Raw genomic sequence first — 13,280 nt, 5'->3', positions numbered from 1 at the left:
TGTTAGGCTCAATAACTTACAAAATACTCTTGAAAGTAAACTTTTTTAACATAGTGACAGCATTACAATGCTACTAACAGACAAACTGAGGTACATATGCAAAACTCAATGTTCCCTAGGAGCATTATTTTCAGTCCTAGAACTCGAGATGGGCCTCTATGGGTTACTACATATAACACAAGACAGTCAAGAACTGTTTAGATGTTTTTTGAAGTTCAAATAGGAACCTTGATTTTGAAAGATTTGCCATTTGACCTGTAAGCCCAGACACAACTATTAGAACACACAGACTCATCCAGTATGTAATCATCTATAGAACTTCAGCAAATTACCCCATAAGAAGTTAACAATTCATGGAAAAGCACTCCTAGTTTCCCCCTAAAGACATCTTTAAGGAGGCAAAATGTGATCTCCATTACGTTCTGCCTACTACAGCAATTTTTAATTCCTCATGGAAGAATTTAAAGAGGGAGGGCAAAGCACAGCAACAACGTCACGGCAACATCACGAGCATGGTAACCACCAGGGAGTAAACTTGCAAATACCTGAATTACTAAAAAAAAAAAAGTAAGGGCTGGGATATCGTATTTTGATCCTCTACCACTCTCCACCTCCTAAAGGCCCAGAGGTGGCGGTGAGTCAACGGCAACTGCAGCAGGGCCCGAGCCTCAGGAAGGAGGAAAAGGATTTAGTGAACGTGGCGGCTTTGGAAACACTCTGGTGGTTCCCCGCCATACAGGTGGTTCCTCACACCCCTTCCTCCTCCTGCAGTGAGGCGTACGATCCTTCCCCGTGCCCAGGGCAGCACACGCTAACATTGAGGGCTCACAGGTCGAAAGGGGCACGCGGCCCCGAGACCTCAACAGATAAGGGGGGCACCTAAAGGGGAAACACAACTCGCCGGGAGCGTGAAAGGCCCCGAGGAGCCCAGCAGGGCCGGGAAGGCAGCCTGCCATAATGGGAAGGCCACAGGCTGCCTGGTAGCCGCCGGTGCCCAGCAGAGGGGCCAGGCCTCGCCAGGAGACAGGCTGGCGGCACCGGGCCCGCACCGGGAGCGGGGAGAGAGAGCGGGGAGGAAGGGCAGGGGTCGTCCGGGCACGGAATGGGTGTGAGGCAGCCGCCTCAGCGGGGGAGGGGCAGCGGCCATGTTACGAGGGGAGGCGGGGGGAGAACGGGCCCGGCTGAGGGGACGCGACCGAACCGCCCCGGCCCCCCGCCCCACCCGCCCAGCCCCCGCCGTACTCACGCCTTGTCCACCAGCTCCCGCACTTTCCACATGTTAAGCATGGCGCCGATCGTCCGGAGACCTCCTCGGTCTCACCGCCCTCTGCCACCGGCCCCAGGAGGCTCCGCACGCCACGCTCCGGGCAGCCACCGCCGCACCGCCGAGCCAGGCCCGCTCCGGGCAGCCGCCGCCTCTGCCAACCGAGGGACGCGGCGCCGCTCCCGGAAATGGAAGGTCCCGGACCGCACTGCCTGCTGGGAGATGTAGTCTGTCTGTCCGCGGGGCGGGCTGGGGAAGCCGAGTGGCCCCGCGAAGCCTGCTGGGAGCCGCGCGCCGTCTGGGCGCGGAGCGACGCCTCTGCGCGCAAGGGCTGCCGGGAGTAGTAGTGCGCGGCTCTTCCCACAGGAGTATGGCGGCGTTACTTCACCTCGTGTTACCTCACGTCACCTCCCTTCGCCTGGCCAGTCCCCGGGGCCCCAGGAAACACTGTCATACAGTGCGGTGGAACCGAGCCTTTGTGCCCTCTTTGGCTTGGGGAGCAGCCACAGTGCAGCCCTGCCCCACCCTCACACCACCGCAGCACCAAACCTGTGGTAGCGCTCGCCTTACTGCCAAGTGAGGCAAAAGGATAGGAAAGGTCTGTACAAATTGCTGCTAAACCTCAAAACACAGGCGTAGAAGTCACGCCTGGCTGGACACAGGAGCTCATTACAAAGTAGCATTCTGTCTTCATAACTGTTTCCTGACCGGTCACCGCCTTCCCCAAGTTGTAGGTGGGCTTGTTGGGTTCCTCCTCAAGGCCTACAAGAGGATTTCCAGAAGAGGAACAACAATGCAGGAAAGCAGACAGAAGGGTGAGGCACATGCACTGGCTGAAGCAGCACAGCCCATCTGAGCACGGCATGCCCAGGAACCTGGGGTGCTCTGATCCAGAAAGACCAGGAACTGACAGAAACCCATGGGAGAACCATGTACATTAAAGCTGCCTCAGGAATATTAACTGATTTAACATAGTGCCCTGTTTTCACCTGGGATAGAGTTTTCACCAAGCACTGAAGACCATCTTTAAATACTGCCTATGTGGGGCAGTGAACAGGCATTGCAGCTCCTTGGATGAAATTAAAGGAGTGAAGTCAGTTAAGTGACATGATCAGGATTCTGAGATTATTTCTTTGCATACATTCACTTGCGTTCTCTATCAACTTGTTTTCAATGTGAGTTTTGAATGAACCCACATGAGGGAGGATTTTCTTCACAAGAGAAGTGGAAATTTGTTGGCTACTTCTGTTGGCAAGTCACAGGACAAAGCACAGTGCCTGGCTATCATGGTTAGTCCGTAATTTATTCTTGATATTCTTGATGTCTATTTCTCCTTTTTGTGTTCTGTCTAACTACAATATTTATTTGTAAACTTTATCTAAGAGCAACATATGATCATAAGCATTTGCCTTTTAGTTTAACTGGTTAAGGTGGCCACAAAAAGCCTGAGAAAGATGGATTGCAGCTTACAGACCAAGAAACAGTTGCCCCTTTTGGTAGTTGGTGGCTCTTTGAACTGATCAGGAAAGCTAAACAGCTGATCACCTGCCCATTTTCTGACATCCCTCTATCTCTTTTTACATAGGTACTTGCAAACCTTCTGTCTTCTGAACATCTCAGTGAAAGCTCTGGGAAATCTAATTGAATATAAGAACATATTGAATGGATTATCAAGTGTAGCATCCTCTCACTAACAGTAAGTGCTATATGTTTATGTGAATAATGCAAGAACTGGTGAATGTAGATGGCGCTTAGTCCTGAGATATATCTTTCTCATATTCAGTTTTATGTGATTTGGTGGCTTGGTTCTAGAGTGCTGATCTTACAGCTTTTGTTTAGGAGTCCTGGAAGGACTTTGCTTTTATAAATTTACCTGGTTGCGTTTTGAATCCTTTTAGACTGGCTTACACAACATACCTTGTGGTGATGTATTCTGCATTGAACTGTTGTGTGTTGTGCTGAAAAACACTTATTTTGGGGTGTTTTAAATTGTCTCCTTTAAAGTACTACTAGTACAAATGTCATGGAAATAGTGTATAATAATTTACTGTTACTCCTTTCCTTGTCAGCTCTGAATTTTGAGATCTTTAGATTTCTTACCACACTGTTTCTTTCACTATGCCAAAGACTTTGCAGCATACATATTTTGTCCTTCTTCAGAAATTGTGCCATAGATTTTCAATTCTGCTCAATCTTTTCTGAAATGGAAGAAGAGGAACCAGCACTGTATATAGTATTGAAGATGCTAAACAGCCAAGTTTTATGTCTTTTTTTTTTCTTGGTTCACTTTATAACAGTTCGAAACACAGTCTGCTTTTTTGAGCACTGCTGAACACTGAGCTGGTACTGTAATTTGCAGCACATCCATCATTTGTCTATGGTTGTTGTCTATCTGAACACAACACCAGTTTTGTTGTCCCCACTGCTATTCTCTCTTCCATCACAGACTGGGAGGGGACATATCCTTGATTTCATACTGTAGCACCAGGAAAAGCAAGCTGGGTGAGGACTCTCGTTCTTTGTTGTCTGCCCTTCATTGTTTCTATAAATAAAGTAAGGATGTTGGTCTCCAGGATTACAAAAATACATTTATAATCTCAGTTTAAAGAAGAAAGAAAGTATTATAACTGGAGCTTGCAAAAGCACAGTGTTTCTGATTTTCTAGAAATATTGTTATTTTTAAATTTGGCTTCATTCCATGTTGGATCAAAACCAAATTTCTAAGCGTATTTCTGGTGAACTGCAAGTTCTCAGGTTCTGCATTGGTGCAGTGAAATTGATGTTATTTTCAGCGCAGTGTTTTCCTTGAACAGATATAAGGAGCTTGCAGAGTTCTAAGTGAACAGACCTGCTGACTTATTATGGGCTGCAAGAGGCAGCTTTCAGGTCCAGACTCGAGCAACACCTGAAGGTGTGCATGTCCCCAAATCATGCCACCCCTTCTTCCCTTTCTTCCCTCGGAACTGATATTTGGACTGAAAGAGTCAGTAAACCATCAGGATATCATATATTTGTGTGTTTGTGTTTTGTAAATCTTTGTTTCCATGAGAAAAAGATTACAACCTGCTCTAATCATACACTTCAGCAAAAAAGAAAAGAAGTATTTTAGTTGCAGATAGGAGGATAACAGTACATGCAGAAGAAAGAGAGAATGAAGCTAGAATTTAAAAGCAGTTAGGATGAAGGTGCAGATCTTTTAAGCATTACAAGCTCTGTCTGGATGCAGTAATGGGGCAAGGAGAGACGACTGGCATTTATTGTCAATTTTAGGGTATAGTAAAAAGCAGGTCTTTATGTAAGATTGAATGCAACATGACTGACAGTAATTTTGCCATCCCCATTCTGTCAGCTACTGACAAAGTGCATGAGCATATGTATAATTTCTGAATGATGTGAAGACGCTTTCTGGTGCATAAGTAGTTCCTTTAAAAGAAAGATCTGATCGGTACAGATAGAGGGTAATGCAGTTTCAAAGCAATGCAATATTCAGTATAACAGGTAGTACTTGTAACATATATCATGTGGAGGAAACGTACTTTATTATAATTTGAGCCATCAATTACAGGAGAAGCAGTTAGAGAAATTGAAACAATTTGAACACTGCAATAGAGGTTTGCACCTGGCTGTTCCAAAAGTTAATATGGGCCATTTGGTGCACAAAAAGTCTTGCATGTTCCAAATGCCTGGAGAGCAATGGTGTTGTTAATTTCAGCCATATTGATGCATAGCAGAAATATGCCCAAATCAGTGATTAATTTACTATTAAAATGGGGGGGGGAGGGGGAGGGAGAAGGAATGTTAAAAAAAAAAAGAGAGAGAGAGAGAGAGAGAGAGAGAGAGAAGGAAGGAAGGGAGAGGCAAGGAAGGGAGGCAGTGGCAGAGACAAACTTCTCATTTAAGGCAGTATTTATTTTCATGATTTCATAAAGATCCACTTTTTACCCACTTACACATCTGAATTCTGAATTCCGTAAAGTATGTTTGTTTTGAGAATTAGTCAGTAGGGCAGAAGGAACCTTGTAATAACATTCTGTGTTTGTAGGCTGGTTAGTGTACCAGGCTTCTCTGAACAATTGCAGCTTCTCTGAATCCAATTTTGTCTTTCTGTAACACATCCTATATACACAGTTGCACCATGTTACAAACAGAAGGTCACTAGGTGAGCTGTTACAATGTGAAGTGAAGTAGTCTCAGTGGGCAGGTGGAAATGGGATTTTGGCAATGATTTCCCTTTGTGGAAAGTGTGGCAAGAGTGAAAAGGAAAGTATGGTGCTTATATATGCTATTCCAACTGTATTTCTTCTAAAATTGTCTTCCTTCTGCTTACTCTGATGTGGTACATACATTTACTAACAGCACTTCCGTGTCCAGGATCTGATTCACTATAGTGGAATATAACATGGTAGGTAGCAAACTTCTTCAGAGTTTTCTAAGAAGTTAAAATGATCCTATTTTAAGCTTTGCAACCACGACTACAGCTGCCCTTTTTATGCTTATGGAAGTGGGAGTGCAAGGTAGTTGTAAGACTTGTCTCAGAAGGAAGGAAAGAAAACTGCCACGCTGGCAACTTCTGCCAGGATAACACTGGCATTTCTCTGCAGAAAGTCCCTGCAGGAGGGTGTATGGAATGTTAGTGTCAGTCTAAGTTCAGCCCTTGTTTTCTAGCCTGAAGAAAAAAATGTTGATGCCATACTGTGGGTACATGGATTTCACTCTGTTTCCTCACATTCTTTTGAAACAGTTGAGCCTTTCACTTAGATGAGGCGGAGATGGTTAGTTCTCAAAGAGAATTACACATTTATGCGAAATTCTTACAAGTTTCTTGAAAACAGATGACAGAGTAGGGGAGACCTTAACACTACTCGTCTTGAAGAAGGAATGCCAGCTGAGCTAACCCTTAATAGAAAGTATTTAAGGTCAAGGTTCTCTTCTTCATGTTCACCATTATCCGATAAGCAGTAAATTCTTGTGACTCTTTGTTGTGGATTCCCTGATGTCCAGAAAGAGGTGAATTCCTGATGCCAAAATACTACAGTTTAATTATCAAACCAATAATTTGAGAGACAAATGTCCCCAGGGAAGCAGTCTTCACTTGTTCTACTTCTCAATAGAGTCACTTGGGGTTTTTTTGATTTTTTTTTTTTTTTCCCTCAGATTAGCAATCGGCATTTCAAATTAGGAAGAAAATGTGGGGTTTGGGGATCGAGAACTTATGGCTGACAGTAGGTGTTCTGAGCTTTCCTTCCTGATGATGATGTGGCATTATCAGTTATTTTTTGGGGGAGGTTTTGGAACCATATTTTTGAAAATATGTTCCCACTGTTGGAAATACAAATTACGGGGAAAAAATGCTCTGACCAATGTCCTGGTGTTACAGATATTTCTGACACTTCCATAAAAACCTCCTTTAATTGTCCATGGTACTTTCCAACAGCGATTTAGGAGTTTGTATTTGAGAACTGGTTCTATGATGGTTCTCTTCCATCCTAGGAATCACAGAAGACCTTTTATTTTCTTACATAAAATTTTTACCAGATTCCTCGCTCTTTTGTTTTAGCTCCAGTATATGCTATAGATCTTACTCTGGATTGTTGCTCATGTTTGCTGTTATACAGCTGTTCCAGTAAGTTCTTTTTGTCTACTGACAACAATCCAGCTCACTCTAGCATTTAAAATATACAGGAGGAGAAAAGGACAGGCTACTGTCTGCTTTTTGTAACAGTCAGCTCTTGACAGGTTTGTCTTGGTTAGCATTTTGCATTTCAAGTTCCAAAATTCCTGTGACAGTGACCAGAGCTAGAAAGCTGGTAGCAGAACAGGGCTGAACCAGAAGCACATGCCAGACTAGTGAGGTCAGAATTCTTGGGTATGGCCGCAGCCAGTAAACGTTCCCATTTGTTATGTTGTCAGTTTGACCATAGTCCAAGGCACTCAGCTTTCTGCCAGATCCCAGGCCAGAGAGGTCTTGTTTGCCTGATTTCCTAAGAATACAAGGCTTATAAGATCTTGCTGTCTGTGTATTTGTGTCCCTCAGTCCCTCTGCAGTTACTGTGAGGTTCAACAGCCAATCTCAAAGAAATTAGATAGAGGGGTGACAGACTTAAGGATATAAAGTTATATGTTTTGTAAAAATGCACAGCTGTGTTGAGAGATACCATATAAATGCTTCTGTTTTGGGTAAGGCTGCAGTAGGAATTCAATTAGATAGATAGAAATCCCCTTGGAAAGCACTGTGACTGATTTTCCTGCTTTTGAGTGAACTCATTCATTCTTAAACTCACAGAAATCCAACAAAAGTCACAAAACAAACTTCCTTCATTGCTCACCAAAAGCCTTATTTCTTTTTGGTCTGTCTTCTTGCATGTAGTCACCAATATCATAAAAGTCTTACATGTCTTTTCAAATCCCTACTATAGTTTTCCATCTGATGTGAAAGATGAGGGGACAGAGCTGCCATTTTTCCCTCTTGACCCTGCCAAATTGCCCCAGAACAAGTAAAGGAAATGGCAAATCAAAATGATCTTCAAGCCATGGTCCAGGGCGACTGGTGTTTGATAAGCCAGTAGAACATGGCCAGTTAAAGCTCTGCAGCCTGTTGTCTCAGAGGTCATCCATACACGTTTTCATAGATGCAAACTAACTAGGAAAAAAAAAAAAAAAAACAGAAAAAATGAAATAAAGTACTGCTAATTTTGCTATGCTCCCCCCTGTTCCCTCCTACCCCCCCCCCCCCCAAAAAAAAAAAAAAAAATAAAACAAAGGCAGATTAATGAGCTTCTTTCATTTATATGCATCATTTATATTTCATACATTTATATACATCACCAGGAAAATAAGCCCTGTAATGAAGTGTTCCTACCTGAGTAACTTCTTCTAGGGGAAGAAAGTGGTGTGTTTGCAACCTTTTCTCCAATGCTTCCTTCATCATTCATCTTTTCTATTTCAGTTTGCTGCTTGAAATGTGGTTGTTTTGTTTCATGTTGTTTTACAGAACTAAGGCTTTAAAAGCTGCTGTTGACTATTAGTATTTTTTAAAAGCAAACCACAAGCACAATCAGCAACAAAAAAGCTACTGAGATTTTAATGAATTAAAAGGTAAGTTGAAAGAGCAAAATCAATCTAAAATGTAGAACTGATGAGTTTTGTTGTCTAGGTTGAGGGGATTGTCAGATGGAAAAAAATGCTATAAATTAACAGCAGATATTTCATGCAGTGTTTACAAGAACCAGACTTGATTCACCAGGATTGAAGCGGACATTCTCTTGCAACATCAGGTTACTTCATCTCATTTACTACAGCTTCTTTCTCAGGACTATTTGGTCCTGGCTGCCATCAGGTAAAAGACTGTGAATTAAATAGATCAATCATTTCCAGTTCCAAAGTTCTTTAGTGAGGTTCTTGTCAGTTCATTCAATACTGAATTTACTCTGACTGGGTCCTTCAGTTCTTTGATCCTGAAAAAGAAAGTGAGAGCTACCATCTACTTATTCTCTGATCTTGAAGATAGCTTTGGGAAGGAAGGGATACTCATTTCCAACTGCCTGTCTCCTCTTGGAATAATTGCCAGATGGATCTAAAATTTTGCCTTGCACACAGTACCACCCAGTAAGATAAGTGTGTTGCACAAGACCATAATGCAGTGGCCTGGCTAATTCTGCACCAGTTCTACTGCTTTCTTCATTTGCAATAGTTTCAATTCCTCTCTTATTCCTATTGGTGTGGCTTTATTTATGGGCTCCCCCTATGTTATGAACTTAATTCCTTTTTTTGGATGAAGGCTGAAGGCTGAGTTCAGAGAGAAAATATTAGAAGCCCTTCAGCTTTGAGGTTCTTGTTCACTAGGTTTCATCAGTTTGGGGAACTGATTGCTGGTTTGAGAAACAGAGAAAAAGAGTATGAATGCTGCTCGCCTGAGTTATTGGGAAGAGGGGAAAAAAACACCCACAAAAAAACACACAACAAAAACAGAGGTAAGAGCTCCAGAGAGGCAGGGGTTGTCAAAAAGCCTTCCCCATCAAACAGACTTCAGAGAACCATAGCAGACGGATTTTCAGTACCAGTCAAATGTAAGAATGTATAAAGTTGACATGCTGTCCCTTGGAGAGCTGAGGTATTGACAAAAGACATGCAAACTTGAAAAATGTACATTTGTGGAAAAATCCATCCTGACAAGTGACTGCACTTAAGTCACCAAATGGACTTCACCCACGGGATGGAACTCAATTATTGTTGCACATCCAATGAATCCAACCATGGAGAAAGCACATGGCCAATAAAAGGGAAGCGTTCAGTAATCAGATCTTTCAAAAACTATTTAGCTTTTTGTCATTGAGTACCTTCTCTAAGTGACGTGTACTTCCCTGCAAACCTGCTTGGCTCCTCAACTAGATGGTTAGAAATGCTGAGCCACTCAGCTGTTCTGGAGCACAGACACATCCTGCAAAAGCCATTGAAGAGAATTTCTCAAACCTTTCTTAGGAAAATCTGACCTGAGTTTTCAATTGCAATTTGTATTTGGTAAAGATGAAGAATGTTGTTGTATTTGGTGATATATTTATGATACTTGCAATAGGAACTATTTAATGCTAAAAAGATGATGTAAAATGTTATAGTTCTTGGAGTCCCAGTCATTACTCCATTAAGTATGAAGCTTGCAAACTCTAAGTCATTAAGGCAGTCTTCCATTTTGAGTGGGTAGGTGTCTGGAGTACAGCTGCTGTTCAGAGTGTATCTTTCCTTGCCAATATTTTCTAGGTGCCTTCTCTCTCCTTTTGAGATTATATTATCCTTTGCACAATCTGTGTACTTTTTATTTTGCACCTGCACCTGCACGCATACTTGTTTTTGCAACAAAAAACATCTTTGTGAAACTGAGACACTGCAACTGTTGTTTGCTAAACATAGGCAATAGTAACTGGTGGATGTTTTTAAGAACAGGGGTATTATGTGCTAGTGTTTCATAAATCCACTTTGTTTCTATGGCCAAACCTTTGAAACCTTTGCTGCTTTTACCAGCCAGCTAGTCCTCTATTGTGTCTGTCTGATTTCATGATCTGCCAAGGTGCTTTATAGATAACTTTTTCCAGAATAAACTGAATATCTAAATATCTACTTTTCCTGAAAATTCAGAATGCATTTTCCCTCAGGTATGTGGAAATCCAGTTCCACCACTGTGTACACATTGTACACACAGTAGGTGGATGTGCACATGCAGACATCTGCTCTTCCACCCATCGCTAAAAGGAAAAATATCATGGGGACTAAGCTGTTCCTTTTTTTCCCCTCCCTTTTCACTTCCACTGTTTCAACCCAGATTTTTTCATAATCTGTCTGTCTTTCTCTTTGCAAGCTGGCAATTTGAGCTTGGAGGATTCTCTGGGCTGCCAAGCAACCAGCTTCTCCTTATTCAGATTTTCAGGGGAAAATGTAGTGCAGCCATTTATAGTGTCACCCTGACAAGTCTGAGCCTAAACTCAAGATGAGAGTTATCAGGTAGTATCAGTCAAGCAACAGCTGTCAAGGTTCAGGCATCAACAACCAAACCTGTACCGTCCCAGCCTCAGAACAGAGAGCTGGAGAAAAGTGCTTTTAGCACTGCTTTGTTTATATGCTGTGAGTGGATATGAGCAGGGTGCTGGATCTAACTCCTGTATCCAACACGTGACTGTTCGGACACATCAGATGGGTGCTGTTATCTCAATCTACAGCTAGAAGTGCAAATGGAAAATGTGGTGATCCACAGGGCCTGGCAAGATGAAGTCCATTCTAAAGACTGTTCTTCACTTCTTGATGTAATTAGAGCCAAAGAACATTTAGCATTTACAGCGATTGTATCAGCAATACTATCTCAACAAAATAACAAGTCCACATTCTTTGAAGAATCCCTCTGGGGAGCTGAAAATCCCACCTTCAACCTGTAAAACTTTTTCATAAAAACGCTCTTTGCTTTGTATTGATGATGAATTTTCAACACTCTTAAATCTGTCTAGAAACATTGTTTCTCTGTCTAACACTTTGTAGCATTTGCCTTCATGGATAGAATGATTCAGCCTGACAAGAACATAGTGTGCAAGTCTGCCATGAAGCAAATATTTTTCATTGTTTGCAGAATCCCTAGAATTCAACAGAGGAACAGACTGCTATCTGAGCCAAGAAACATCTGAATGTCGTATAAAGTTCAGTTAATTATGTTCTAAATAGTCACCAACACTACTCTAGCTTTTAATTGGGTTCAACTGGTACTGTTATTACACTGCCGTCTTCCAGAGAAGGTGGAGGTTTGCTTTCACTTTGGTCTGCTTACTTTCACATTGTGATAAAGCCATTTCAGTAGAGGATGCATCTCAGAGACTTAGAAAAACTGTGGCTGTGGTCTTCTAAAAATTGCAGCAAGGTTTTTCTAGGGAATCATCTTAGTCTGATTAGAACTCTGCACAGATTCCCCATACACTTCACCCAGAAGCACATGTAACTGCTGTGGCCACAGTAAAACTCACATCAGCTGCAGCTTCATTATAATCTCCTCTGTCTATGTTTATGGCAGCATAAAATAGAGAGGAAGAACTTTTGAGTGCTTTGGTTCAATGCCACAAGACTTGAGTTTTCTGGCTCCCTGATGTGCTCCAGCAGCACTGAGGGGGTGGGCAACTGATTCTAAGAGTTGCTCCAGCAGCACCAAGTCAGCACTACTGAGCAACCTCTGAACACACATCCTCATACCTACTGTTCTAATTTCAGAATGTCCACAGGTAGCTAAGGATAAATTAGTAGTTTCCTACCCCAAGTCTTGAGATCCACAAAACAAGACAGAATAATTGACTTCATTCTGTTACCTGAGCTGCCATACCAGAACCCTGAAACATGGCCTAAGGAGCACAGGAGCACATTATTGCCTAGGTTTACAAAGGTATTTAAGCATACAAGGATGCAGACAGACACCTAATAGGATTTATAAAAGTACCTAAGGGAGTTTGGGACCTAATTCCCATTGGCTGTCAATGGGAATTAGATGTGTAATCTACTTAGGCAATTTGAAAATCCCACTGGCTGCATCTTTTCATGGCTAAGTACCATTACAAGCCTTAGCTCTAATGAATAGAATTATTATTATACTTGGTTTCATTTCCTAAAACTCTGATCTTGGTATGAAGACTTAGAGGCAACTTCACTGGGAAAAACTGCTTGACTCCAAGCCCAGATGGGTGCTTTGAATATGAAGTGTCAGGAAGGAGTAACTGAGCTGTTGCAACAGTCTTCATCATTGCTACTGTACCTGCAGTTAGCCTGGAGAGCTGCCAGGGGGTTTGTGAATTGGTCAGTTTGGCTTCATTGTGTGTCATGTAGAGAACACAAGTGACTTGACAAAGGAAAATTTGGCTCACAGCAAAGTAATAAAGAAAACAAAATCATAAGAGCCCAGAGGCTGTTACTAGCCAGTTGAAAGGGCTTCAGTTTTCTTGCAAAGAACAGTGTTGGAATCTTTTCAGCACTCCATGAACTGAATTAAGTCCCATCTGGTACTGGAGAGAATCCACAGCTGTGGGCAGTACAAGGGATCTTTGGTCCCGCTCTTTAGCTCAGGCAGCCGAGGCTTGGGCTACAATGCAGAGTTTAGCTGAACTCTGTCTGTCTGTTCCTTTCTCTTTTTCTTGTTGGGCATAGACTCAAACAATAACCAAAATTCATCTATGCATACAACTGTCCAGAAGCTATGAAAAGCTTTTTTCCCTCTAGAAGTAGTTTTCATTAAATCAAACTTGAACCCCTGCTAATTCTTTGTCCACTTAGCTTTAACATGCATAGAGTAGTATGGTGAAAGTCTTGTCAGCTTACAAGAGGGTCTGAATGAATAACTCGGGTAGGAGAGCTGGGGAAGGTTGCCACACTGAAGCTGCAAGAAGATACTGATTATTTATAGGGTTTCCATAAATGTGTGTGAACGTAAGAAGGCAGTTACAGTGCTTTTTGATCTTAGCAGAGTTTAAAGATACTGTTTGCTGATATAAACATTGTTTAT

At 42.3% G+C, this 13,280-nt stretch overlaps 1 protein-coding gene across 2 annotated transcripts in view; it reads right to left on the bottom strand.

Moving 5' to 3' along the window:
- The window catches only part of CLINT1 (clathrin interactor 1), a 47,059-nt gene extending 45,617 nt beyond the window's left edge, over positions 1-1,442 (bottom strand). The window contains exon 1 of one of the 2 annotated variants that reach the window (NM_001030615.2): positions 1,247-1,442. In NM_001030615.2, coding sequence (NP_001025786.2) covers positions 1,247-1,287 — 41 coding nt within the window. In that variant the 5' untranslated portion in view covers positions 1,288-1,442. Of the gene's footprint in view, positions 1-753; positions 1,145-1,246 lie in introns of those variants that run through there. The other variant, XM_040646896.2, reaches the window with a different exon arrangement.
- Positions 1,443-13,280: the final 11,838 nt, after the last annotated feature.

This window comes from Gallus gallus, chromosome 13 (genome assembly GCF_016699485.2).
Source record: "Gallus gallus isolate bGalGal1 chromosome 13, bGalGal1.mat.broiler.GRCg7b, whole genome shotgun sequence".
NCBI lineage: Eukaryota > Metazoa > Chordata > Aves > Galliformes > Phasianidae > Gallus > Gallus gallus.
This window is presented reverse-complemented; position numbering and strand designations above follow the sequence as displayed.